The 27,927-nt window shown below is 46.7% G+C and overlaps 3 protein-coding genes across 6 annotated transcripts in view; 2 read left to right on the top strand and 1 right to left on the bottom strand.

Annotated features, from left to right (window-relative positions):
* LAT2 (linker for activation of T cells family member 2) lies at window positions 1–15,566 on the top strand. 3 transcript variants are annotated; one of them, XM_065853168.2, is made up of 13 exons: window positions 1–233; window positions 5,115–5,213; window positions 5,927–5,966; window positions 7,437–7,480; window positions 8,361–8,415; window positions 9,006–9,049; window positions 9,612–9,650; window positions 10,225–10,255; window positions 10,379–10,434; window positions 10,965–11,030; window positions 11,889–11,951; window positions 12,823–12,907; window positions 14,757–15,566. In XM_065853168.2, the coding sequence occupies exons 2-13, from the start codon at window positions 5,123–5,125 to the stop codon at window positions 14,773–14,775; spliced, it is 633 nt and encodes a 210-aa protein (XP_065709240.1). In that variant the 5' UTR covers window positions 1–233; window positions 5,115–5,122; the 3' UTR covers window positions 14,776–15,566. The 3 variants fall into 3 exon arrangements, with proteins under 3 accessions (XP_065709240.1, XP_065709239.1, XP_065709241.1); XM_065853167.2 differs by having other exon boundaries at window positions 11,883–11,951; XM_065853169.2 differs by lacking the exon at window positions 9,612–9,650 and having other exon boundaries at window positions 11,883–11,951.
* Window positions 14,917–25,698, bottom strand: RFC2 (replication factor C subunit 2). Of its 2 annotated transcripts, none has more exons than XM_071816879.1 (11): window positions 25,501–25,698; window positions 24,324–24,393; window positions 23,645–23,686; window positions 23,336–23,442; window positions 22,547–22,648; window positions 21,841–21,941; window positions 21,003–21,160; window positions 20,600–20,665; window positions 20,041–20,121; window positions 19,590–19,703; window positions 14,917–15,052 (listed from the first exon to the last, which is right to left on the bottom strand). In XM_071816879.1, exons 1-11 carry the CDS (start codon window positions 25,620–25,622, stop codon window positions 14,987–14,989), a joined length of 1,029 nt encoding a protein of 342 aa, XP_071672980.1. In that variant the 5' UTR covers window positions 25,623–25,698; the 3' UTR covers window positions 14,917–14,986. The 2 variants fall into 2 exon arrangements, with proteins under 2 accessions (XP_071672980.1, XP_065708877.1); XM_065852805.2 differs by lacking the exon at window positions 14,917–15,052 and adding an exon at window positions 18,617–18,922 and having other exon boundaries at window positions 25,501–25,697.
* A 52-nt stretch (window positions 25,699–25,750) lies between these two features.
* The window catches only part of CLIP2 (CAP-Gly domain containing linker protein 2), an 86,188-nt gene continuing 84,011 nt past the window's right edge, over window positions 25,751–27,927 (top strand). The window contains exons 1-2 of the mRNA XM_065852800.2: window positions 25,751–25,896; window positions 25,977–26,032. The gene's annotated coding sequence lies outside the window, so the exon portion shown is untranslated. The remainder of the gene's footprint in view (window positions 25,897–25,976; window positions 26,033–27,927) is intronic.

Below are 27,927 nucleotides of genomic sequence, written 5' to 3'. Positions count from 1 at the left end.
ACACAAGATGCTCCCCAGGTGGGTTGGTGCGAGCACCGCCCGTGGGTCCCTCTCGGGATCCAGCGAGGGGCTGGCCGGCCGAGCGGCGGATGTCGGGGTTGGTGTTTCAGATGATGACAGGAAACAAGAGACTGGCTAATGAGCCCCGGAGGAACCGGCTCCAGCGTTGGTGGCTGCGGCCGTGAGATGCAGGAGGAGATGGGACGGACAGGGGAGAGCGGCTGAGGCTGCGGGTAAGGTGGGAGAGTGAGGGGGTGCGTGGGTTTGTGGGAAGGCTTTGGGGGGCAGGTGGGCTGTCCCGTGGGTTTCGGTGAGCTCAGAGACCCTCAGCTAGATCTCAATGACCCTGTTAGAGAGGGTTCAAGGTCATCCCCTCAAGACCCCACTGAAAGCAACGCACTGGGTGTTACTCCTCACTGCTACTCATGGCCACCACCTGACAAATTCCAAAGAAAATACCCAAATTTATCTTCTCAGAGGTACCTACATGCCTTTGAACCCAAGAGGAGAGTCTGTCCCGCACGGTCTGGATTGACCGTCTTATGATACTGTTCTTTACATCTCCCCACCCCATTCTGGAAGATTCAGGCCGAGCTGAGACACCCTCATCCCAAATCTGTTCGGTCCAGCTTCTGGCTCTTGTTTATTGCTGTTGGGACTGCTGCCGCCCCCACTGTTTCCCCCCCTTCCAAAGCCCAGTCCTATGAGATAGCTGATTTCCAACTATGCTTTCTGGGTTTTACATCAGCTTCAGGGCTGACTGGCATCATGTATATGAATGTATTTATTTTACTGCATCTAAGTGCTTGAAATTGCGGATCCGAGGTAGAAAAGAGCTTTGTCTTTGCATCATTTTGCTCTTGTGATCAATGTTCGGTGTAATATGGGCCATGAGGAGGATGCTTTAGCGGAACATGGTAATTATGGGATAATCTTGTGTAATATTGGCTTGTTTTCATTGCTCTGGACTAAATAGGAGTGCATAGTTACATACGTGCAGGTTGCCTATATCTCTAATTCCTAATGCAGCGTCTCGCAGGACTCCGCAGCAGCGAGAATGATGCTGCGTGGATTTGCTGCAGAAGAACTTAAAGACAAATACAAGAGATCTCTGTGAATTACCTCCTTTTGCTGGCACGCTGGTTGTGATTAGGATTTGGCACTGTATTTTCCACCTGAGGATTTTTAAAGCATTTTACAAAGTGACAATCTCTATGACAACTGATTCATCCATTCTGATTTTCCCTCTTGTCCTATGTTCTACTAAAATGCATCTACTGCTCCCCTGGCATAAAATGAAGCGTGGTCTGCTTGAATAACTATGAAACCAGACTTTATCTGTGCTGTAGCAGCTTTCCTAAGAAAATTTCCAGTGGCATAAAATCTGGTAGGAAATGGGCTGTGCAGAGCTCTGGAAAGGAGCTTTTCTGGCGGCTCCATGCTGGTCATTGAAGTGGTTCCAACCACGGGAGCTTCTTTGGTCTGAGACTAATTTCTAAATCGAAGGGACTTTCTGCAGCAATCTGTGCGACGTAGACAAACAGAAAGCAGCGTTTCTTTTCTTAGACATGTTAGAGACACTGAGTCAAGCTGAATATTGCATCTGTTCAACAAGTCTGTGCGCTAAATTTCATATGGTGAGGCTTTAAATAAACTCTCCACTTTATATTTCATGATGGTGACTCATCGGATCTGTTTGAATTAGCCTTAATTTATTTCAAACTGGTGCAGACCGCAAAGCTTTCTGGAAGAGAGAGGAGAAGACTTTTAATTTTGCCTTTTGGGTATATTTGTTTTTTACAAATCTGTTGAGCACATGACCTAACCCACCAATTTCGGTCTTTCTCTTGCCATGTGAGCTCGGGGGGTGGGCTTGATATCTGCGAAGGGATAAAGTTATTTCATCAGGAATGATCCTACAGAAAATCAGCCGTTTTCACCAATTCCGCATCAACACATTCCTCGCTCTCCTGGATTTTTGGCACAGAGTACATTTTAAGCACTCTTAAAGGGTTTTTAAGTGAGCATTTTGCCTCTTCTGCTGCTGTTGGAAAGTTCTTCTAGACTTTCCATCCATGAGAAATTTTATTTCAAGCCTGTGTGTATCCAGCGTATACCCACTCATTTTATAAGCCAATATTGTCTTATTTAACTTTAAACCGATTTCTTACTTTGGTGAGATGGATTGACGGTGAATGTCCGTGTGCTCTCACTCTCTGCTTTAGTCGACTTAAAAGTGAGAGAACTTTCGGTTTTCCCTGATTAAAATACAACTCTCCTTCCCTTGGCTGTTTGTAGCAAGTCCTGTTACTGGGTTTAATCCTTAATTTAGGACTAGAAACCTCGCACAGCAGCAGCCGGGCTGATAAAACATAGTGTGTACGGACTGGATGATCTTTTCCAAGTTCGTTAATTCTTCCCATTAAAAAGGTTTTTGTTTGTTTGATTGCACTTTGCTCTCCCTGGAATTGCTTGTTTGGAGCGGTTCGTGGGGCCCCGGTGGGGCCCCGGTGCTCGGGCAGCGCTCACCGCAGCCTCTTCGTGCAAGAAGAAACTTCTGCTGGCGCAAAAAGGCGAAAAAAACACATAAAAGGAGAACAGAGAAGTGTGTGAAGACAACAGGGTGTCTTGCCACACTCTGAGTTTTACTCCTGAAGAGCTGAAGCAAGATGGGAACTGGTTTTCTGCCCGTGTGTGAATGTAGCATCTTGAAAACAAGGCTGGTCAGCACGTAGTTAACTCCATACATATGTGTGATATATTCTGATATACTCGGGGCTCAGCACAGCCCTCGGTGGCTCCAGCCGCTTTATTCTCCGCACTCTCTCCCAAGGCGGAGAGCACGGAAAGCACGTTCAGCCTTCCAAATATTTTATTAATATCCCGCCAGCCGTAAGTGCCTCCAGCCTTCTGCCTGTCATAAATCTGTTCATCACCTTCTTCCGTCAGCTCCTTACGAGAGGAGGTTTTGTACCAACAGAAAGGATTTCCATGGACTTGGGTGTTTGGTGAATATAAATTATAACCTTGGGGCTGGCGTTGACTTGGTGCCCATAGGAGCTTTCACTGCAGGGTTGCTGTGATGGGGATGGGATGTGGGGTGCCCTGTTCAGCCCTGCAAATAACCACCTTTTGTGTTGCTGTTGAGTGAGGGGCTCGGGAGCAGTTGGGGTTTGCTGCGTTACTGCCACGCTGCAGAAATAAAACCCGTTCTAGAAGTGAGATGGCAGCCTGGCCTACAAAGGTACAAAATAGGTCAGTGTTGTCGGGCGCCTTCAGCTCTGCCTTGCCTCTAAACAAAACAAAACACCACAACAATGACCAAATTCCCTCACAAACCAACCAGCAATGTTACAGCCCTTTGGATGACAAATGTTGGTCTCCAGCATTGGGCCGATTTCCCGCAGATGCTTTAGGGATGATCCACAGCTCATGGTTTCCATGGGGGATGCTGAGCCAAGGAAAAATGATGTGGGAAACCACATGTTTTTGACCAGGCTCTGTCCCTAGTGTCCCAGCAGCTGGGGGTGCTGGTTCTGCACCTCTTGGGTGGGCCCATGGGGGTCTGGACATGCTGTTAATTTAAAATATCTCATCCCAGCTTCTTCAGAAATGTAGCAAGAAATTCTGCAGGGAAAGACAGCGCTGTGCTCTGGGGGAGAAACGGGGGGCTGGGACTTTCCTCCCCCTGCCCCATGTTGATCTACACGACAATTTAAATCGTACCGTGGTGATTAGGACACTGATGTAAAACTGGGACTCCAAAGGTAAACTGGACCGCAAACCTCCCGCCGGCATCCTTGGCCACACGGGTGGGAGGATGCTGCTCAGCATCGAGGGGCAGCGACATGTTCTTTATTCTACTTCACACAATCAGAGTCAGAAGGTGCTGAGGGGGGTAGAATCAAGCTTCTATTTTCTATCATCTGATGTTGGTATTTATTTAATTGTTTTTAATTATTTTAGTATATAAATATATTTCCTTCCTCCAATCCACAGGCCTGAATTGTAGTAAGGGACATTCAGGTTAGGTGGTCAGAACGCTGCTTACCAGGCAGAGTGATGACATGCTGGCCTTTGGCAAGTTGAAGCGTCTCCATCCCTAGGGGCCAAAGAAGAAGTTTATTAAAAACAAAAATAAATTAAAATAATCTCTATGTAAAGAAAATCTGGCCCTGGGGAACAGGAATGAGCTAAACAGTCTGTCCTGCACCCAGCAGACTGTTTTCTGTGGTGTTTATAGAATGTTTTGTATTTTAAAGGAAGAAACTGATGCTAAATCATGCTGATTATTACAAAATGTTAGCTGCTGTTTGTGGAAGAGCCTGTCATGGAAAGGAGGAGAAGAGCTGCTGTCTGAGCCAGCTCAATGCAGGAAAAGTGTGGGGAATTTAACATTTAAATAATTCCGTGCCACAGGGAAATAACCAGAGAGCCTCAGCAGCTTTGAATATTGTGCAGTGCCTCCCTTTTTGTCCTCTATTCTGGATATTCAAAAATAGTATCTGCTGACAATTATGGTGGCAATGTGGCTTATGGGATTGAGAATGAGTAAATCCAAGTGTGTTTTTCCGCTTTGTTCCGGAGGGGAAGCCTGGGAACCTCTCCTCTCTCCCTGCGGTGAAACGGGGGTTCAGCTCTGGGGGGTGCTCAGGTCTTGCCGGAGCTGTGTGTGGGGAGAGGGAATCATAGAGTCATAGAATCATAGAATCGTGTTGGTTGGAAGAGACCCTTGAGATCATAGAGTCCAACCATAACTTAAATCTAGGACTAAACCATGTCCCTAAGAGCCTCATTCTGTGTCTGTTCAACCCCTCCAGGGACGGTGACTGCACCGCTGCCCTGGGCAGCCTGTTCCAGTGCTTCACAACCCTTTCCTTGAAAAATTTTTTCCTACTGTCCGATCTGAACTTCCCCTGGTGCAACTTGAGGCCATTTCCTCCTATTGCCTCTGCCACCTCATAACAGAACCCTGAACCCTTTCCTTCATCCTCCACAAACACCCATCTCTCTGGGGACACAAAGGCAAACAGGACGCAGCTCTTTGGGGGGTCCCGGCTTCCTGAGGGGCCCCCGATGCTCAGGGTGTTCTCAGGGGTTCCTCTGTGTTTCAGGCTGGGCCATGGGGCAGCTGGAGCTGCTGTGGGCGGCTGCTGCGCTGATGATGCTGCTTGGGGCCATCGTCAGCCTCTGTGTCAAGTGCCAGCTCTCTGGTAAGGTCCTGCCGCCGTCCCCGGGCTGGGGGGTGATGCTGGGCAGACCCCTTCCCCTTGGGATGTCCCCTCTGGGTGGTTCGGTCCTGCTCAGCCATGCCCTGGTTTTGGGAGTTTTATCCTCGCAGGGATGCTCCCAGCAGCTCCAGCGGGGAAGGGGCTGTGCTGGTGGCCAGGGAGCTGCTGGGGTTTGGGAAGGACCTCCTGACCCCGTTCACCCCTTCCCTGGGGTGGATGCAACCCCATGGGCTGCAGAACCCCCTCCGTGGGCACTTTGGGGCACCCCACACCATCCAGATGCAAAATTGTGGGGGGGGTCTGGGAGATGGGCAGGAGGGAGGCAGATGAGAAAGGAGAGGCTGGGGGGTGTACGATGTGTTCATATATGCATTAAATAAAAAGAGGAGGGCAAGCACCCAGCCCAGGGGGGGTTTGGTCCCATCTCTGAGCACTGGGTGGGTTTTACTGGGAGATGGAGGCTGCAGAGTGGGGTTTTGGGGACAGGAATGGCTTACTTGCTTTGTGGTGTCTGAGGCAAATGTTACACTTTAGACACGGTTTAAAAATAAAGAAAATCAAAACCATATCACAACTGCTGCTCGCCGCCCCAGCTGTCCTCTCCTGCTCCCCGTTGAAGAAGTTTTGTGAATGTGTTTTATTGGTCTTTCTGATATTTAACTCCCAAAATATCTGTTTTTTCCCTTGTCTTCCAGCCACCAAGCGAGAGAAGCAGCAGAGTGAGCGGAGGAGTCAGTAAGTTGCTTTTCACAGTCGTTTCACAATCACATTTCTCCCCCAAACAGCTCACCCAGGGTGAGACCCTGGCCGGAGCCAGACCCACTCCATGTCCTGCAGCCAAAATCTGGATTTATATAAAATAAAATAATCCCAGAATGGAGCGTGCAGAGCAGTGTACTCCAGTCCAGGGCACTGCTGAGGGGGTAATGGCTTCACAAATCATAATCCAAAATGAAACTGATGCTCTGAACGTGAGACCTTTGAGTCACTAGTCAGAAAAACTTCCAGCTTCCAAAACTTCTGCAAGTCCTTGTCCTGTCCCATTGTGCACTGAGTTAGGGTGAGGAGGCTGGTAACTCCATAAACCAGCCCTTGGCTGGTGCTGCTGGGACCCTGTGCAACCACCAACGGCAGCGAAGCAAATGCCTTGTACACACACGCACACCCCCTTATTTCCTTCAGCAACAGACAAACCACAGCTAAATGATATAAAGACAAAATAAAAAGCTGGCTTGTAACCTTTGATATAGGAGCAAACATGGTGCAAAGGGGCTCTGCCAAGGTCTCCATGGGGCTGGGGTGTTCGGTTCTGCCCCACCACCTTTGGTCTGACCCATCGGCAACCGAGGGAAAAGCTCCATTCCCTGTGGGCTCATCCTGAATCCTCCCAACTTCTTGAAATTTATATCTCGATTAGGCCATTTGCCTTCAGGCTCATGGTATGGTGTGCTCTTTTCAGTGATCTGGTTTTGGTTAGTTAGGGCTTTTTGTAAGCAGAGTGGTTTAACTCTACATTTGCAGACTTTGCAGTGAGGTCCTTTGCCTGACGCCTCTTCTTGCCGGCCCTGTGCTGTGATTACCGGCTTGGGACGGGGAGGTGACCCAAATAAAGAGGGGGAAGAGACGCTTCTAGAGTCCCAAAATCAGGGTTATTAGGTGCCTGTATGCACTTGCAGTAGAAGAGCTGTTGTATCTCGTGCTCTGAGAAGCAGGTCTCTTGTTAATTGGAAATTAAAGAGGTTATTTGGCATGTATGTTATTTTTATTGTTGATCAGGTATGTTATTTTTTTCAGGTTAATGTTAAGGGATGTTGGGAGGGCCAGTGGAGGTGAAGCAGTGGGGTTTGAAGCCATTTCATGGGTGAACACACAGGTTTTTGTGGGTGAAAATGCTCTTCTGACTTTAACTGTTGCATAACTTGTCAAAATAGGAATTATCCTAAATGATGTTTTCCTCAACCCTGAGTCCTGCCCTTGGCTGATGTTGAGCACTTTGCCAATTGTGCATAAGCACCTACTGAGTTTAAAGGGTCTAAGAGGAGCCTGGAAAACTGCTCCCAGCTCATATGGGTCCTGTGTGACACACACCCCCTGGGATTTCACCAAACCAAGCGCTGTGCTCTCTTCACTCCCTTCACCAAACAGGGAGGTCTCTTGCATCTATTTCCTTTTATTCTGCTGTGGTTTTACCTCTATTTTTTCCAGGTTTGAAAGCCAGCAGGGATTTGAGGTGATCCGATCCTATTCCAGTGAGTGTGAACGTTGCACAGGACTCGTGCATTGCAGGGTGGGGGTGCTGTGTGCACAAAATGGGGGGGAGAGTAAAAATAAAAGGGTTACCTTGAAGCCAGGTGGTGAAATGATATTAGATAGATATTGTTAAAGCCATTTCTAGCAATGTAAATTCTGAGCTCGAGGAAAAAAATCTCCCTTTGCATTGGAAATAAATCACCAAAGCAATGCCACCGAAATGCAACACCGCATTAACTCGGCCTCCCCAAACCGCTGTGTTCGCCCTGTGAAAACACTGCTGTGGGTGAACCCGAATCGACAGGAGTGACTCATCTGTCATCACCCCCTTCTGCTTCCTGCGGCGTGTTGGGTTGGGTGCTGACCTTTTGATTTTTATCCTGAAACGAGCGGCTGGCGGGGTCTGTGTTAAATGTCAGTGTCTGCAGATGGGCTCCGCGGGGACACTCCTGTCCCTGGCACCTATTTCAGCCCCACACCACAAAACCCTCTGTGAGCCTTCACTTTAGCCCAGCCTGACCCAAGCTCACAACCTACCAGCGCCTCTCACAGTGTGAAGGAAGGGATGCCGAGCTTGAGAAATGTCCCCAAATCAGGGGAATTCGGGGGAAAATAGGGAATGAGGCTGTGGCTGGGATTGTACCTTCCCCTGGTGCGTGTCTGCTCACTCTGCATTCTGCACAGACACCAGCTCTTCCTCTATTTGTTTCCCATTTTGGCTATTTCTGTACTTCCGAGGCACCATTTGGAAGCTGTTTTGGGATGTGTTAGAAAAATGCATGCCAGTACCAGAGAATCCTCTGTGGTGGGTGCCCTGTGCTCACCAACATATCTCCTGTGGCTGTAATAGTTAACGTCTCGCTTTGTTCTTGGTGCTAGCTACAACCCGAAGGCTGGAACAAATTAAGGAACCTGAAAACTTCTCAATAGCAAGGTAGGTAATAAATCAACCAAAAAACAAACAAAAAAAAAACACCAAAACCAGCACCCACATGGCTTTATGGCCAAGGTTGGATGAAGTTCACCCAACATTTGTGAATGTTCAGGATTTGGGCCTGGGTTCTCGACCTAAAACATGGCGGTTGGGCTATACTTAATTTATTGATGGTCAATAGTGGGGTTTAGACTTTTTCTGGATTTTCTTCAGTCTTGCTGCATTCTGCTGGCAATCATTTAAATCAAACCCAAGGCAATGAGCTGTGGCTGTCCATAGTAGCTACATAATGAAAAAAGAAATGGCCATTCTTTGCTTGTAAGCAGTTTGACACAAGAAATCCCCTCTCCCCATTACCAAAACCCCCAAGAACTGCAGGGCCACAATAACTCTGCTGCAGTCTTCAGGTACAGCTATTTCCATCTTGGGATTTGACCCCAAACTCTTCATTTTGTGTTCCTTGATGTGTTTCTCGTATAAACTCACAGGGAAGTTTCACGGATGCTCCTGGCTCAGTTGTTGCTGTGGTTTGTAACCCCTGGTACGGTTTGCTCAGACCCAGGACTTCTGTTCCCTTTTTTCTCCTCCAGGAACATCACCAAGGAGCTCGGTGCCTCCCGCCATGCTGGATACGGTGAGCATCTCCCCTGGGACAGACACCGGTTCAATGCTCTCTGCATCCACATGGCCATGGGATGCCCACAAAATTCATAAATAGGGATGTTGCAAATCTCAGCTCATTTGTGCAGGTGTCTGCTGGGAACTCCCGCCAATTTTGGGAAGAGGGAGCCTCTGAGAGGCTGTTTACTCACTGCTGGGACCCCAGACAGAGCACAGGATGGGGTTTATCCTGGAAACAAGCTGGGCAAACAGAAAATCCACTCCTGTTTATCAGTACCTACTCATACTTGTGGCTGGTCTGTGTAGTGACAATAAGAACTGGCCTGGATCTGAGCTTAAAATCCAGCATTTATCCTGCTACAACTGACCAGTCCTGGACAGATTATTTAAAATGTCACCCCTGTCCCTCCCACCACCGCTTTCTGGGGTGTGCAGCCGTGCAGCCGCATCCCCCAGACCCAAGCAAAGCGCTGAGCGGGAGCAGAGCTACTGATGCCGCAGCTTTCAGTGGCTCCATCATCAAATGCCTCCCGTTGCTCAGCCTGAGCATAACATGGCCCTCGGCTTTTCCCCAGGGAGCAGGACCGAGTCCAGGTATCAGAATTTCCTGACAGGTAAATGCTGCATCTGTATGCTGGGGCTTGGGGAGGGAAGGCTGCCCCAGCGATGGGAGGTGACCGGAGACAAGAGCCGGCGGGGAACATGCAGGCAGCAACACCGTAGCTGGCAGAGCTCCAGCGTGGACAATATGGCGATTGCTTTATAAGAAATTTAGTGGTTGCTTTAAGCCCCACACTGATCTGATTAACGGCCAGAGCGGAGGTGGATGGGATGCTGGGGACCCTCCAGCTCCCTCCTGGCTGGTGCTCACCCTAAGAGGATTAATGGCATGTGGGGCTGTGCTCTCCCTCCCCAAACTGGAGAGGATATTGTGATTCTCCCTGCCAGCTGGCAGCATCTGTGTGTGAGAAGTGGTGAGCCCTGGTTTTCTCAGAGTCTGGGGTGGGTTGGGGATGCCTCCCCCAGCTCTGCTTGCAGACAGGCTCTGGGGCTGTGCTGGGGCTTTCTGGCTGCTGGGGACATCTGCTATGGCTGTGCCCAGGGAACTTGTCTGGCTGCGCTTTGGGATGGCAGTTTGGGTTTATGCAGTGGTGTGGTGTGCTGACAGCAAACCCTTTGTGCCTGCAGAGGACTGCCTGCGAGGGGACACTGCCTACGTGTAAGTAGCTGCTCACTGCCCACCAGAGCTGTACTGGTCCCAGTTTGGTCCGGGCTCTCTGGTAGCTGGGGAGCCTGGGCTGCCTCTGGCAGGGGGAGTTGACGGTGGCTGCTCTTCCCGCAGGGAGCCCATTGCTCTGGATTACTACAACCATGCCCGCTTCTTCACACCACCCAACGGTAAGGTCTCCACGTGAGTGAGACAGGTTTCTGCTCCTGTTCCGGGGCTGCAGGGAGCTCACAAGGCTTTTCTTGCTGAGATCTGTGTGTTATTGCCGTGTGGCTTGTGCCTGGGGGTTCACCCCTCACCGGAGCCAGCGCTCCCTCTGTTTGCCTTAGCGGCTACCGTGGGGCTGGTAATTGTGCTTATTGGGTTTTATTCCTCTCCATAAGAAAGGTCTCAATGCCTTAGGACTGGCTTTGGCCACTCACCCTCAGTTGGCTTTGTGGGTGGTGCCATGGCCAGAGATGCTCCTGGTTCTCCACGGCATGGGGGGTGGCGGGGGTCCTGTGGGGCAGCAATTGCACAGTTCGACTGCACTGGGGATGTCTCGTCCCTGGGTCAGTGCAGGCTGCCACCAAGACTAACGATTTTTTAGCTAATGTGTGTTCTGCTGTGGGGAAGACCCCTCTCCTGCAGGTGCTGAGGGATCTCCCCAGGTCACCTATGCTTCCTTAAGCCCTTTTCCCCTCTTCCTTCTCTCTGCCAGAGAAAGAAGAGGATTCCCATTCCTATCAGAATGTCATCATTGGAGTCTCTCACAGCTGTGACCCCGGTAGGTGTGTTGCTGTTGTGGTTCATACGTGTTGTACAGAGGTATCTGGAGGTGCAGCGAGGGATGGTGACATTCTCAGCCAAGGGAAAACCCCTTGTTCACAGGCTCAGCTCTTCCTTCAGCTCCATGCTGGAAGAACCGGGGTGCAGGGCCTGCTGCAGGCACTGAGCAGACCTGCAGCATTTCCCCTTTCTGCAGGAAAATGCACGTGGTGACACCTTACTGGCTGAGAACTCATCTCGGAGCTGATCCCTTTCATTAGGAGATCTCTGCAGCAGTTTGGGAGCTTTGGGGTCTGCATTGCTTCTCTAAGTCTTTCAGAGTTATGATATTCAGTGTTATTACCGTGTTATTTCAGTGTTATTGCAGACCGTGGTTGTAGCCCACAGCTCAGGTTTCCCACCGCATCCAGCCCAGTGAGCTGCTGGAGGATGGTGCTGGACCACAATGTCTGCTTAAGGGCTTCCAGCTTCTGGCCTGGGATGTTGCAAGCAAAATAGGAATTCAAGGTGGTTTCATTCAGCGACTTAACACAAAGCTTTCTGCGCTGTTAGAGCCTGCCCTGCTCCCACCTGGCTTTGTATGGAGTGAACAGAGGAGGCAGGAGCAGGGGGGACCAATCTGAAATGATTCTATGATCCCCATTCACGTCTGCAGATCTCCAGGCACACGGTCAGGGCCAGAGAAGCGATGAGGCAGGATCAGCAGAGTTGTGGTGGGACTGAGCTGCCCGGCTGGAAATTTGGCCGCATGTAGGAAGCGTTTGGGCTGGGGCAGTGGGAGGGGGGTTTCACAAAGGTCCATTTTTAGTCCACGTGCTCTTCAGCATCATCCTGTCCCAACTCTTCTTAGTCACAGATGACTCTGCAGACTATGAGAACAGCACTGCGATACACATATGGAAACTCCAGCAAGCGGAAGGTACGTTCTCAGTGGATTTTTACTATTTAGGGATGGGGCTCATGGGCAGGGTGCCTGTCATGCTAGATCAGAATCAACCATGCTCAGGGCAGCGCAGCCATTGCCCCCATCTTGAGTTATTTTTTCTTCCATCATCCGTGAAAAACACCTAAGGTCATGTGTAAATTGCTACACACACTTGTAATTGAACACTGCTGTGGTGGGACAGGGTGTTTCCAGCACTCAAAAGGCCATCGTGGAGGTGGCTGTCCCTGAGCCCTGACCATGGGACACTACAGTAGAATGTCGCTCTTTGTGTCCTATATCTTCTTATGTTTGGAAGTTGCCACGGTGCGAGCTCAGCCTTGTGATCCCCTGACACAGAAATGTGCAGCGTGCACACCCGGTGGGTCTGCCCACGACTCCACTGCAGTAATCATGGGCGCATATTTCTTAAACTAACCTTTAAACAGCAGTTTAATCTAATGTGTGGCTTCCTGTGAAGCGTAGGGGGTAGCCTGGCCTGGGAGACAGCGGTGAATGTACACATGTATATTGAAGAGCTTTCTGTCTCTGGTGTGGGAGCTGCCTAAGCAAACCGATTCTTGTTATCCTATTTGCACACTCTCTAGATTAAATCTAAGTCTTTCTCTTTTGGCTCCGAAAAGCTGTTCTTGTGTGCTGCACACAGAGTGTTTGCAAATTTTCAGTGATAGTTTTGAAGGCCCTTCAAGGCAACTTTGACGCTGTGACCTGAGGCTTCTTAGCCCAGGCGCCAAAATGTGTCAGCGCCAAAAGCTAGATACTGGCAGGATGCGCAGCGTGTCTATGGTGTGCACGCACTTTTAGATCAACCCGCTCACTGATCAGCGCTTCCCATCCTCGCTCGCAGCTCTGCAGACAGAAAGCCTGGATGATGAGCCAGACTACGTCAACGCGACCCCTGCGGCAGACCCTGTCCCTCTGTCAAAGCAAAGGTAAAAAGAGAGCAAATGGTTGATGTATTTATTTTATGAAATATGATATAGGGGTGGGAGGATTGTGGCAGCGTGGGGAGCAGGGACAGCCCCGACATACCTTTGGCTGATGCTAAGCTGTGACTAATGCAGACTGTGAATACAAAGCTCACAAAGTCCACGTCCCCAGTGCCACCTTCCTCCTATAACAAACTCAAACCTGCTTCAGAGCAGCTTTGGGCAGCACTGCTACGTGCTGCAGACAGGTACCCCCAAAGACCTCTGGTAGCTGGCAGGGATTCCCTGGTTCCGCAGAGCCTGCCTGCTCTGCTGCAACCGCACATCCTGCCCTGTTATCAGCAGCACCCTGATGCTGGTAATAAAGCACCACTCAAGGCAGTTAAAGCAAAAACCATCTGCAGAGAGCTGCAGGGAGATTGCATGATGCTGAATTAATGGGTCATAGAACAGTGCCAGTAAATGCATGGTAATGTATGGAAGAAAAGCAGCCCCAGATATACCAAATGCAGCGACAGGTTCTGTGTTAGGTGTTGTGACTCAAAATGGGCTCTCAGAGGCTTTGTGGAGAGCTCGTAGCAAACACTGGCTGAGTTCTTGGCAGATGATTCTCTGTAGATCACTGGGAAAAGGGCAAGAGGAAAATAAACCACCACTATGCTAGTCTTCACATGCTGGTTAGAGTGTCACCTTGCTCCAGACTATGACTACAACTCCAGCTGGGAGAGAGACTGGGACCAGTATTGTTCCCCTTGTCAGGTTTTTACTCTCTGGGAACCTACAGAGATCCAGCGGGATCGTCCTGATGCCACATGCTGGCAGCTCCTATTACTGGCTTTTATATTCCCCAAACTGTGGGCACTGGTGGTGGACAAACCCCTAAAATCAGATCTTTCTGAAGTTGTGCGAAGCCTTTAAGATTTGTCCCCATCACACAAAGCACGATCACTCTATTTGTCACATCGCAGCATTTGCTTTGAACTTCAGCAGCCTGTGCCAGCAGCGTTGGCTCTGACAAAGAGTGTGCTGAAGGGGAAGTTGATTTTTGGTCAAGGATTCAGTGTGTGTCACTCGTGGGACACAAACCACTTTCTAACATCAGACGCACATGGTGTGGCTGACAGCAAATACAGCTCAGGCTGGTGATCGCCTCTTCCCCTGCCCACAGTCCAGCCCCAGTCGCTGCCAGGATGCAGCTGCACACGAGAAACCTGCTGCTCTGTTTGCTGTTCGTAATGGGGAAGGTGCCCACTGCATTCAGAGCTGTGAGAGGAACAATCAGGGCCGATAGATGCCCAAAATATTTAGCAAAGTTGCTGTAATGACGGCGTTTCATTTGGTGGAGAGCAATGATCAAAGCAGCACAGGGGCTAACATAAAACCACTGCCCTGTGATAAGCGATGCTGCGAAGGTAGAAGAGGGAGGAATAGCTGTGCTGCAATTTGGTGATATGGATTTCCTGGGAAAACTCCAGTCTTAAGCCCACTAAGTGCTATCGTGGCTGTAGGTGTAAATAGCTTTTAGCAGCTCTGTAAGTAAACTAAAATTGCCAGTGCGCTTTTTGCCGTTATAACGATGCCTCTGCTAACAGAGTAATGCTATAAAAGCCCCATGTCCAACCAACAAATGCCAGAACAAGTTCTCCACCGAGGGAGAGTGAATTTGGACTCCTGGCACCTCTCTGCACTCTGTCCAGGGGCACAGCTGGGGCTTCTGCTTAAATGAGGATATTTTGTAGTATACCTCACTACTTGTCCCTGGAAAGAAAATCGAACAAGCAGCAATGTTAAGAAATTGAAAGGAGGGATTAAAAGTCAGTGGACTCACTATTTTTTCCCCTTTTATTTCAAGTGTTCTGCATAAAGTCTGAAGAAGTCCTTTGCTGAGCTGTAACAGTGTACACAGGGAGAGGGAAGTCTCCGATCCCTCAGTGAAATCTCTTCTCCAAATTGTGCCCGAGATCACGTCAAAGGGGTGCCGCTGAAAGGAAGAAACGCTCTGCTTGAAGTCCCACAGAAGTCCAACTGCAAACCTGCAACTGGAGAAAGCACCATGCCCAGCAGCGACCACGGGCAAGCTCGTTATCCCGTCTCGTTTCCCGGCACGTCTGCTTGAGGCAGGATGGCCAGTCCGTGCAATGTTTTCTCCTGTCAAGCACGAAATGAATCTTTAAATTGCTGAGCAGTAATGAAGCCAGCTGCTTAATTTGTCAGGGTGACTCATGCATGATGGTATTAAGACACAGGGATTATGTTCTGATTTAGCTCCTATGTTCTACAGAAGCGGTTTCCTGCAGAAGAGGAACTGGCAGAAGTTGTTTTTAGAACAGCAGTGGCTCTCTGGAGCTGAATGAGGTACCAGCCTGTGCACAAAAGCTAAAGACTAAAAAGGATTAAATCCCTGCTTTATCCACTGCTTGTAATTCACAGTGTTTCTGGCAATTTTCCTTGTTTCGGTATCTGTTTTATAATGATACGAAAACCCTGTAAGTATTGAGATGGTTCAAGCTACAGCTGCCAACCTCAGAAACTGTACCAGTCTTTCAGTGTTGCTGTAGGAACATCAGCCCTAAAACGTAACCCTTGTCTCTCAAAGCCTGATGCACAGATTTGGCACCGTTGTATCACTTATTTATTAAAATTTATAAGCCTCCAAAGAAAACATGACTTTTTATTATGGTTTGCTATGATGCACATATCTGCATGGTTGGGTGAGGCAGAGACAGGAGCACGTGAGCTGGCACAGAATGATGTGTGGGATCTTATGGGGAGAAAATGTAGCTCCTTAAAAGCCTTGTCCCTCAAAATCAGTTCAGAAAGCCGTGCTTCAAGAAGGGATGCAGCCCATAGTGACATCTTTGGGACTGGTAAGAGTGAGCAGAGAAGTGGAGCTGAGGGTGAGGGAGCTCTGGAGCAGGAGAAGGGGATGTCAGGTGCTTCCTCCTACAAATGCTGTGGCTGTATTTGCAGCAGAATCGCTGAGATCATGGGTGGCCACTGTTTGTGTAGCTGAAACAGTGGGTGGTTTGGAGTGTGGCTTAGGGGAAGAGTTACTTGTAGCTCCTACAAGTGTGTTTGTTCCTGCTTCCATAGGACTTTTACAACAGAGAAAACCTAGTGCGCTTAGGGATGTACACACACTGTCAGCTACAGCTCAATTTTCTGCTTACTCCAGCTTAGCACCTACTCACACCCTCTGGCTTCCTGATGTTTTAATGCTTTGCAAAAGAATTGTATGGGTGGGAGACACCAGCTTCCCAGGGAGCCTGGAGCGGACACAGTGACAGCCACAAACAGGCAAGGAATGGAGGACATGTCTTTGTAACTATAACAGTGTTCGTGGCCCTCGCAGGCCCATGAAATTCTCACCCTCGGTGATTAATTTGGTTCCTGAACAAGCTCCCACTCTCCATGAAGTGCTGCAGACTGTGGATTTTTTTGCTGAAGGGGAAAGGCAAGCCCTCAATGATGTGAGGGATGTTATACCTACTGGTGATTCATCTCTTAATTAAACGATTAGGAGAAGATTAGCAGCAGTAAAACATTATTGGCACAGAGTAATAGATCCAGCTAGAGAACTCCCAGAAAGTTCTAGCCGTTGGGTGACTGTGTGGTCAAAACATGAAAATACAAGATTTTTATTGCTTTCCTCACTAAGCAGGGAGGCGGATTAGACCAATTACGTTTTTCTGGTGTGAGGTTCCTCTACTGCCAAAATCTGAGTTTGAAAGTTGTGGAGCCAAAGCAGGCAGGGCAGGAGCTGGAAATGGAGAATCTTCCCTCCTTCCTAGGAGCGTGAGCAAATCCCTGCATCACAGCTCTCCAGAACTGCCAGCTGTAGAGAGAGGTAAACCTTTCTTAGCTTTACAAAGCTCCTGAAGCACTTCTCAGTGAGCTCATTATGCTGGAATGTACCCAGGGTCTGTTACGGGAACTCTCATCAATGTTATCACAGTCTTGTTCTGAAACACCTTAGGGTTTTTCTTGCAGTGGGTGAGTGCATATGTGTGTGTTCACTGGTGCACTGTCCTTTTAAGACTCGTTTTTAGGTGTGCCAGGATTTCTGGTGCTCAACCAAAATTGCCAGATCCTGTGTTGTCTGAACATCATGCAAGGAGAAAGGACATCCGCCCTTGGTCTCTGTATCTCTTTCCTCACATCAGGTAGGCAGCCAAGTGAGCAATTCGCTTCCTGTTTTCAATTTAAGATGCATTAGAAAAGTAGTTTTGGCACCACTGGCGTGGCTCGGAAATGGAGCTGGAAAGCTCCGCACTGAGTAACTGCCTTTGGTAGAACCGGCTGCATTGGTGGCCTCTTGGATCGACACTATTCCTCTTTAAAGTAAGTTTGATGATGTCCCCCAGTGCTGGATTAGCCTGGAAGAGTCTGCTCCAAACTCGAGCTGTGAAAAGCAGCTACTGACTAGAGTTGAGAAGAAAACCACTTAAACCAGGTAGGAGCAGGAACTTCTGTATTTCTCGCCCTTCCGCTGGCACCAACACAGCAAACCAGAGGATGCACGGGTAGGTACATTGGGGGGTAAGGACCAGTTTTACTCCTCCAACACCACATGTGCTATTTTTTGAAACTTGCACTATAACACTTCTTCCTTCCCCGTTCAGCACCCAGCAGATTTAACTCCAAAGCAAAAACAGAGTAGGCTGGTTGTGATGTAAAGCCAAAGGAAAATTAACCTACTCTTAATTTAAATGTGCCTTCTTTAAGCTTTGGGGGATAAAAGCTGTGGTCCTGTAGAGCAATCGGCTGCTTAAGCTCCTTAACATAATACTAAATTATTTGTATATTTAACAGTGTTTGTGCTAGTAGTGACAATTCACTCGCTGGGAATCAAAAGGTAAGCTCGATAAATATCGAGTGAAGGAAGAATGTACTTTGAATATTATATTCACTATTCTGTGAGCTATTTGCTTTATTCTATTTGGGAGCAAGGTCAAATGTGTCTGCGCTTTAGCTGCCAATTAACTTGCTCTCCTGCACTTTCAACACAAAACACTTGTCTTCAGGCACCAGTGACGTGCACCTCTACCATGCTTTGTTTGACTGCTATAAACAGAACACAATTATATTAAGATTGCTCTCCTTGGAGACACACATCTCGCATCTGATGTGGAGGTGGTCAAATTCATTTATATTTGCTTTCGCTTTGCTTTTCACCCTTTATTGCTCACCCGCACCGGTAAGGTGATTTCCAGAACTGAGCAGACAGGAAAGCATGATGCTGTAGCTTTATGGTATGCTGCAACTGTAGTAAATTGACTTTACCTAACCTGGACAAGCAGGAACAGAAAAGACAACTCAAATGCAGAGCATCCCAGAATTTGGTAAACTAAAAAAAAATCCGAAATAAATAGCTGGCACTATTAAGAAATGTGTAATATTTCATCTGTATATGTTTAGTGAAAATAACTTCCTTACCAACAGCACCCAAGAGTAGCACCTGCTCAGCATGCCTCAATTATAATTTCCTTAAATGCCTTATTTCATGCAAAACCTTCTCCTTGGTCTCAGCAGAACTACCACTCATGGCCAGGCTTGAAATGTAATCACTAACAACACGATTCAATTTTTGTTTCTTCTGCTCTTAGGTCTCAGTAGCAGACATAAGCAGTTTTGTTGAGTGCATTAGACAGACGTTATCGCTCTGGACTGTCGCAGTCCTCTCTTCTACCCCAGTTATACAACAGGCGAGAGTTCTTGGGGTAGATCTTAAAGTTTTATTGGTCTAAATAAAAGAACTACAAAACATTTTTACAATAGAACCTGGTTATTTTTCTGCCATTTAGCAAAGTGGGGGGGAACAGACTCTTTGCATGCAGAACTCGGGGCACACGGGGAGCTGCTGACCTTGCACCAGCCCTTCCCCTCCCAGAACGCCCCGTGAAACCCTTAACTCGCCACCGGGGCTGCCGTCTTCTGACAGAGCCTGGCCAGCAGTCCAGCCATCTGCAAAAGGGAGTTCACACCTTCTGCTATCTTCATGTGAGTGTACCCGATTTCCTGGGGATAAAGACATCATAAAAATCACCTGTTTTCTCCCCCAATCTATGTATAGTATGACTAACAACTAAATAGAACATAGCCCTTACTGAGAGATCAACTTCAGAGTCACTTGTACTCAAGAGAAGTGCATCTTTACATATAGACCAACTAGAATGCCTTTTTTTCCTTCTTTTTTTTTTTAAATCACAGCCCATATTTCCCCACTTCCCTTGCAAAGAGCAAGGTGCATATGCTTCAGGATAGGTTTTAAATCTGAAGAGTGATTCCATTACAGCCGTTTACTGTTTGTCAGCTGGCTGTTACTATAATATTTTACTATCTGTTGGAGGTATGCGCTTGAATAAAGTTCTCAAGGAGTTATCTGAGGCTTTGAAGCAAATAATAAATTCAACCAGCATTGTTTGTTATTAATTCAAGTTATTACTAAAGTGACTTTAGGCACTTCTGTGGGTGGTTGGACTTTAAACTGCAAATGACGATTCTTACTGACAAACTAATGATACAGAGTGGGGAAAAAAAGCAGTAATAAGAACTGGAGAAATACTTTTTGGCACTAATATATAGCAAATATCAAACAGAAAACCCTGAGGCTGCCCCTGTATTAGGGATCACATCCTCCTCTTAAAATGGCCCAAAAGACCTCACCAGCTAGGTTAGAACTAACCTTGATAAATTCCAATTTCAGGTACTCCGGCATTTGAAAGGTTTTACACACACGGAAGATGTTGCCAATCACATCTTCTGGAGCATAGCCAAGTCGCCACAGATGGGCAAGAATCTGTGCAGGCAAGAATAACCCTACATTTATCTCCAAAATTTATCAGGTAGTCAAGCATATTCACTTTTGGAACAGCTGTATAAACTACTGGAACTGCATGTACCATTTATCAAATGATTTAACATCAATTGTTTAGCAAGTAATTTCAATATAACTTGCTTTTTTGCTTGTTGGCTTATTCATCTGAACAAACCCCTGCATAAAAGGGGTTTAATTCATCAACTCATCTACATAGCATTGCCCTTATCTTGAAAAACAACTCACATTGTGAATTCTTCAAAACAAACAAGAATTCTGTAGAGAAGTGTCTATGCAGACACAACACGTGAAAACCAACCTTGTATGCTTCATCAATATTTGCATTTACGCAGTGCTGTATCATTTCTTTCACAAGCAGAGGATGAGGCTCATCACACACCTGTATCAAAGAGAAATATTACACTTCAAAATGTTAGAAGACTGCATTAAACCCCTGGTATTTTCACCAAGATTCTATACAGTTGAGGTGCTGAATCAGACACATTCTATAATACAGATTAAATATGACTTTTCTGGTAACAGTTATCCTGCCATGGCAGAGTTAATAGCACGAAGTAACACCACCCAAGTAACAGATTCAAAAGCCACCACTGTGAAATTTCCCAGCAGTTATGTTATTCGTGTGCTTTGAGAGAGCTGGAAAGCCATGAATTCTCAGCCGAGCCATTGGGGACTGCATCTCGCTCTCCTTTTTAGAAAGCACGTACACTTTTTTGCAGCCTAATGCTGTATTTGTTACACACATAGTTCTGTCTGCAAACTGGCAAAGCACTTTCAAAAGCTTAGATATGTGACTGAAGGTCTCATATAGCTCTAGTGCTAAACTTCCAGCATCACAGTTTTACACTATTACTAACCTTGAAGACATTTTCACTGTTTATAAAGCCAAATCCAGAATACGTGGACTGTAAGTTGTTTAATGCCTGTGAAACAAAAAATAAGACTTCACTGATTTTCTGAAGTGCTCTACTTTCCCTCCCCTCCTCAGGATGAAATACACTATCCAGAAAATGATGCCAAATAAGCAGTTTTCAGTTAAGCAACAGAGTAAACAGTAAACTTTGTTTCTTCCCGCATTTGATATCCAGTTCGCACTAATTCACTTTTAAGGAGCAGATCGACCTTAAAACCTCACAAACCAAATGGTTTAGTTACATTTGTATCACGGATCACATCCCCTTTGCTTTACATCTCTAAAGATAAATCCTTGAGACCCACAATTCAGTGTTGTTTTGCTTTTAAATTTTTTGCTTCTTTTACCTGTCTCATATCTCCTTGGGCTGTGAAGATAATGGCTTCTAGTCCATCATCTGTATATGGCACATCCTCTTTCTCAACAATTTTCAGTAGCCTTGCAAGGATTTGTGAATCTGTCAGCTTGGTGTAACGTAGCACTGCACACCGGGATTGAATGGGTTCTGAAGACAGAGATGCATAATTAGTATTTCCCACTTTTCTCAAAAAAATACTATTTGTTTTCATCTTGGAAGAAGATATCTCAGCTTTCAACACTTCGTTTTCTTTTAAAGGAAAAGAATGTCAGCTCCAGACAAAACATAGCACCTCCTTAAGCACTTACAACTGTCATAGTCCTTTACTTGAGCCCAGATGTGCTCCTTGAATTTTCCCAGATATGTGCAAATACATATGAAGCTTAGCTGCTCCCGTCCTCCTGCATTTCTGAATGTATCTTATTATGCTACATAAATGGCTAAACAGGAAAAGTCTAAAGGTCTACAATGTGTTAGCCTATAGGTAAACTTCTGTGTTTCAAAAAGCAGGACCACAAAAGGGATTCAATATCCAGTAAACAACACATGAAACATCTTAAACTCTACCGGAGCTGGAGGGAGGTTAAGCGCAAAGTATGAGAAATCTGCTTCTGCAGTCATGCATAGCACTATCCATCAAAAACAGCTGTTCAGGAGGTTCACTGCCTATGCAAATATACTTCTTTTATTAGTTGGATGTACAGGTGGTTTGATTTTTCTCAGATGTACCACGGTTCCTTGCAATGGGCAGGTCCAAGGTATTTCTGAAAAGTGCCTTGGAAGTTAGCAAATGTGACAAAAACACTCATGGACTAGCAGCACTTTACCTATGATTTTGTCAGAGGCATTGCAGGCAAGGGCGAAGCGCGTTGTTTTGGAATAAATTTCCATTGTTCTTCTCAACGCTTGCTGTGCTCCATCTGTCATGCTGTGGGAGAAAATAGGACAGATTTTGCCCTTCACTGACTTACAGGTACAGCCTAATAACTTTTTATACAAGCTTCAAGTTTAGTGATATTAAACAGTGCTTCGTAAATTACTTGGTATTCTAGCTTGATAAACTAAGCAGCCTTTTCTCATCATGTGAACACATCATCCTGCCATGCAGGTCATCACTGAGACCTCTGTAAAACTAACACGCCAAAATAAGTCATTAATACTCTGAAGAACACTGCTAAGAACACTACTACTAACATGCAGATGGAGAATGCCCCGTTTTCATCCAGTGAAATTGTCTACATAAGCCAGCCTCTTTTCCAAGGGAAAGAGACAGCAAATTGGAAGATGCTATTTCGTGTACAGCTAAATCACAGTCTGTTTTATCCCAATATTCAGCATCTCCTTTGAAGCAATGATATCTGCTTGATATGAGTAACTGCATGAGAACCAGAGTTCAATGCATATTTATTTCCTACCAAATTATTTTTGATAGCCTGATAGAAACATCTAAGACCGTCCAAGACAGCAGCTCCGCAGACAGCACAGGTACAGTACATTTCACATATAAACTGAGGTTCAGAAAAAACAACGTACCTGTCTGCTTCATCAAGGATGATTATCTTATGCCGACCTTTTGGAAGTGTGACCTTTTGCTGGGCAAACATTTTGATTTTGTTTCTCACAACATCAATGCCTCTGGAACAATAATTGAAATGATTCATGATCAGTTGAGTGTAATTGCATAATAGATTTTATTCAGCAGACACAGTGGCTGAAGCATTTCTGATCTCCCTGTTCTGCTGTTTGTTCCTGGCCTTCAGCAGTATAACCATTGTGAAACCATCCTGTAAGTCAGGCTGCCTGATTCAGATTTTAACACCAATAATCCTCCTTTTTGGAGGCTTTGAAAAAATAATTTAACACTACCAGTATCTATATATCTCAGTGCATGTATATATATTTATATATATACATATCAGTAACCTCACAGTACTGCCATAAAAGGACTTCTGTTTGGCAAGAGGTTGGGGCAATAAATGAACAAAGGCAGACACATTTGAGACAGGTTTGCTGTTCTGCCAGAACTTCACACAGCTACATCCACAGACACAGCTGTAACCCAGAAGAGTTTAAGAAAAACAGCTGGACAGAGTGCGTCTTATTAGCACAACACAGATGGTTTCCTAGACAGTCCCAACAGAGACTATGTTGATAGTCAGACACCAAAGATTGCCCACCTTTTAGGTGGAAAAACTGCATTAAAATAAGTACTAAAGGCCCTAATAGAGCATTAAGCCTATCACGCTGGCCTGAGTTGCACCAAAATTAAAAATGGATACTTGCTGCTCCATTAAAAGTTTGATAAAGTTTATTCATTCTCACCTGTCATTTGAGGCATTCAGTTCCAAAACAGCATCCTTTAATGCAGGACCAAGCAGAGCACGAGCCAAGCAGAGAATACTGGTTGTTTTACCTGTTCCTGGGGGACCCTAGAAATACAACAATGCAGCAACTGGTGGCAAGTTTAATGTCATTTTCTAACTTGTGCTCTCTACAGTGGTCCCCACTCATGAAAATCAATATATCCAATATATCAGGTACAATTCAAATCTATACCGTGAGACTATTGTGGTCAGATTTCAGAAGGCAGGACCAATGCAGTGAAATACAGTACAACACAACAATACTTACAGCAATTATAATATTTGGTACATTCCCCTCTTTTGCAAAGACCTAAGAAAGAATAATAAGAAGATATTTTATAAGGAAATAGTGGGAACACATAGTTTTCAATTCTCTTCTATTTAAAGCACAAGAAACAGTGCTAACCCATTATTTTCTTCCCTCATGCTTTAACATTTTTGAATCTTGCTGTTTCGTGTGTTTCTTTTTAATTGAACCATTAGAAGTCAGCCCTTAGAATAATATGTCACAGGTCTTTAGTACTCTTGCCTTTCCGTTGCATCTGTTTTAACTATATGCTTGCTAGTATAAGCTCTCTGTTAACAAATGCTGTGTTCACAAACTAAATTGTCAAGGAAAATATTTTTCTTCCAGACAAACATTAAATTTATGTTTCTTTCTGTTACATAAATTATATTTATTTATTTAAACAATATTATTATAACAGCTACAAATTTGCTAAGTTGTATCAAACCCAGGCCAATTTAAACAACAGCCCAATTCCAGAAGGTGTATTTGCTCAGAACACCACCCAAGCATGTCCTACAACACGTAATTTCTGAAGTTAATCAGAAAGTTTGTTTCCACATACTTAAGTATGGATGTAAAAATAAAAAATGCTTTTATTTGTCTGTTAATCTGTGCAGAATTATGTTTTCTGAACTACCCCAAAGGGACAGTTACACACCTCCAACCTGCTCACAGTATCTTCATTTCCAACTATTTCACATAGTTTCATGGGTCTGTATTTTTCCACCCTGTAAAAGCAAAACCCCCCACACTTCAGCACATCTAATGAAACTTCCATAGCGCCGTACAGACAGAAAAGGATTACATTAGACAACGTGGGATGAAGGTGACCTGATGCGTCTTTAGTGCAAACGCTGCAGGGTCCCCCCTCAGTGCTAAGTGCAGCATCCCACAGCATCAGGGCCTGAAGGGGCTGGGGCACAAGTGTGATGGGAGCAGCCGAGGGACCTGAGGGTTCAGCTGGAGAACAGGAGCTGAAGGGAGACCTTCTGATTTCTGAACTGCCTGAAAGGAGCTTGGAGCCAGGGGAGTCGGGCTCTGCTCCCCAGGAAAAAGCGCCAGGACCAGAAGAAACGGCCTCAAGTTGCGCCAGGGGAGGTTGAGGTTGGATCTTGGGAACAATTTCTTCCCCAAAGGGCTGTTGGGCATTGGAACAGGTTGTCCAGGGCAGTGCTGGAGTCACCATGGGGTAGTGCCAGGTGGGGTTATGGTTGGACTTGATGATCTTGGGGGTCCTCTCCAAACAAAATTATTCTGATTCTACTTGCATACTATAAAAAGCAAGGAGAAAATGCTCAACACGAACAGGACTGTAGTGCCTCAGTATGATGCCATGGCCAAGGGGACACACCACGTTGTCCACTCTCACAGTTAACACAAGGCAGGGCTGACTCCGGACTCCACAAGGCCTTGGTGCTTTCACCGAGGGCTGCGCAGTGCCCTCTCCCACCTCACTGGCCCCAGCCCTGTCTGGGTAGGTTACTGTGAACAGGTAGAGACCTCGCCGCTGCCAGAAACCCCCACTTCAGAGTCAGACCCAGCCCCTGCAGCCCGCCGGGCACGGGGGACAAGCCCACAGCCTGATCCACACAGTAGGCGCCTACAGGCCCCATATTGCGGCGCGAGCCCCCACCTTCCCGCCAACGGCGCGCCCCGCCCCCCGCTCACTCCATAGGCTACGCCACAGCAAGCCCCGCCTCCCATCACGCTCTGAACCAATAGCCGCGCGCCCTCCGTCTTTCCTCCTGCCCCTGGCCCTATCTCGCTCAATGGCCGTCCGCGCTCCCTCACAGCCGCCGCTCCCCCGCGCAGGCCGTGCCGCCTCCGCCGCTCACCAGGGCAGCTCGTAATGACTGCTGGCGGCGGGAGCAGCCCCCGGGGCTTCGGCCGATCCGCGCTTCTCGCCTGCCGCGGTCCCGGCCTTCTCGTCCTCGGCGGCCTCCACTTCCATCTCCATCCCGACGGCCGCTGTCTCCCTGCCGGCTCCGTGAGGGGAGGGCCGTGCTCCCGGGCCCGCCTCGCGGGGCGGGCCGGCTGAGGCCGGCGTGTGGGTTGTCCCCCGCGCTCCCGGCCCCTGTGAGGCCGCTGAGGAGAGGCGGGAGGCGGCGGGCCGGGCCAGGCCTGGGGGCGGCGGGCCGGGGTTAGCGGAGGAGACACTGGCGCACAGCACGGCTGGTGGGCTGGGGCTCGGCTGTTCTGGACTCTGGCAGCTTTTCCTGCCGTACTGACCGGTTAAGTGTTAAGATAATTAATAAAAAAAAAGTAATATATTTTGCATTTCAGGAGTCTAAACCTTTGTTTCTTCTTCTAGCTACCTTTATTTCCCCCCATAAAATGAAAACAATAAAAGACGCACCACAAAATACTGTAAGTAGTCATGTTATAATGGGGGAGTGATTCTGATGCTACCGTTAGGGTTTTGGTATCAATACTAGTTTTAAACCTTAGTAGTTACTGGGGTCTTGCTGCATCTTTAAGTTCTGCTTATGCTTCACATCATGACATTTGTGTTAGCTTGGTGAGAAGATCTGTCCTTCAGTCTGGGCTCTGATTCCTTGGAAAGTGTTTCTAATTGAAGATGGATTTGAGGCAGAAACTTGGAACTGATAGTTTTTGAAGCCCTGTGTGAGTGGTGATGCTCTAAGGGAGCAACTTCCTATCACTTACCACAACATTTGCCTTCTGATGTTACTGTTGGTGCCTGTTACTTGGTGTTCTGAGGTTGACATGTGGATGTTTGCAGATGAGAGCATTGCCCTCATCCTGTGGAGCTGGTTCTGTGTGTGGCCTGGCAGTGGAGTTTGCTGATTTTCTTGTAAGGCTCTAAAAGTCTAAAGGGTGAAGTTTTCCGTTACGCAGAGTGCAGTCTCCTATCTGAGTTTTCATGTAGGCAGAATGGTCAGTGCTTTAATCTTGTTTTGCATATTTTTTATTAATAGCTGTATGTGGTTCCTAGTGGTTTTAGAATAAGTGTTACGTAAAGGTGAGATTATAAGTGGTCTGCAGCATTTATGTGGCTGGCTGAATTAACTGTGGATTAATTTTGCCTCCATTGCAGGTAAAGTAGCAAATTAAATAGCAACATAATTATGCTGCATATGAGGGTGAGACAGTTGGCACTCTTTCACTATTCAGACTGTTTGTAGCACGCAAGCTGGATGAATACATTGTTCCTGTAATACCTCGAACTGACTGAGTTACTCTTGTCTTTGGATTTAACTTACTGCAACACTCAGCAGAACCTAACACGAGACACTATGGCTGCTTAGAGCGCTGCTGGTCACAAAAGTCTGTCACTACAGCACAGTGGACATGCTTTGGTTTCTTGCCAAATTAAACAGTTGTTATGCTCTTAGGAAGTACCAGCCTTTAGATAAGTTATAATTTCTCTGGGCAACATTAATTCTCCCACTATATGTGCAGGATTGCTGCTGATAAGCACCCAAAGGACAGGAAGAGAGGCTGTTCATAAGAACTGTTACTGAGAGGCTGATGACAGATGTTGCGATACGTTTCTGCTAACCAACTGCAATGTTTCTTTGTAGCACGGCGTTCTCAAGCACGGCGGTCTCTGTGCAGGCAGTAACTCCTTGCTTATCTCCAGTGGTTCTGTATTATATCAAACATGGAACAAGTATTTATTGAGGGGTCAATATTGGTAGGGATGTGTGGCAGGTGGATAGGAAGACCTGAGTTGAAAGATTTAACTTATCTGTCCCAAAATGTGAACTGTTTTTATTGTAGCATGTCTGTTGAGATCAGAGATTACACCCAGGATAAAATGAATTCCCAATTCATTGCTGAAATGGCAGAACTCTTTTAATGTGTCATCAACAGTGCCTGAACACACATGCATGCACTAGATGTACTATGTTATCCTGAAAGGATAATAACTCTGAATTTAAGATTATTTTTTTCTGACCTATCTCCTTCCCACTCCAAAATCTATAGGAAAAGGTTACTAAATATTTGTAATCAGTACAGAGTACAGATAATGGCTTCTTGGTAATGATTTGCTTAGCAAGCGGAATGCTAGTACTACTAGGAATGAAGGCCACCATGACAGAAATAAATAGTGATCTTTTGATTATCCCAGGGGCAAGAAGTCCCAGCTGCAGGTGCTTGATGTAGGGAATGATCCTTTAAAGACCATATGGAGATTTTTTTCAGATCAGCTTCAGTCAAGGGCTCATGCTTTCACCTCTATGGGGAAACTAAAGCCCAATGCAAGAGGTTTTGTCAGAGGGGTGGGTAAATGCAGA

This window comes from Patagioenas fasciata, chromosome 19 (assembly GCF_037038585.1).
Source record: "Patagioenas fasciata isolate bPatFas1 chromosome 19, bPatFas1.hap1, whole genome shotgun sequence".
NCBI classification, from domain to species: domain Eukaryota; kingdom Metazoa; phylum Chordata; class Aves; order Columbiformes; family Columbidae; genus Patagioenas; species Patagioenas fasciata.
This window is presented reverse-complemented; position numbering and strand designations above follow the sequence as displayed.

What these genes read in the sequence shown, in the direction of transcription:
- LAT2 (XM_065853167.2), top strand. Translation starts at nt 5,123, where the DNA reads ATGGGGCAGCTGGAGCTGCTGTGGGCGGCTGCTGCGCTGATGATGCTG. An exon ending in CTCCCGCCATGCTGGATACG is followed by an intron (nt 9,050 to 9,611) that starts GTGAGCATCTCC and finishes GCTTTTCCCCAG; the next exon opens with GGAGCAGGACCGAGTCCAGG. An exon ending in GAAACTCCAGCAAGCGGAAG is followed by an intron (nt 11,952 to 12,822) that starts GTACGTTCTCAG and finishes CCTCGCTCGCAG; the next exon opens with CTCTGCAGACAGAAAGCCTG.
- RFC2 (XM_065852805.2), bottom strand. Translation starts at nt 25,622, where the DNA reads ATGGAGATGGAAGTGGAGGCCGCCGAGGACGAGAAGGCCGGGACCGCG. An exon ending in TGCCTCTGACAAAATCATAG is followed by an intron (nt 21,161 to 21,840) that starts GTAAAGTGCTGC and finishes CTCTGTCTTCAG; the next exon opens with AACCCATTCAATCCCGGTGT. An exon ending in CCCAAGGAGATATGAGACAG is followed by an intron (nt 20,666 to 21,002) that starts GTAAAAGAAGCA and finishes TTTGTTTCACAG; the next exon opens with GCATTAAACAACTTACAGTC.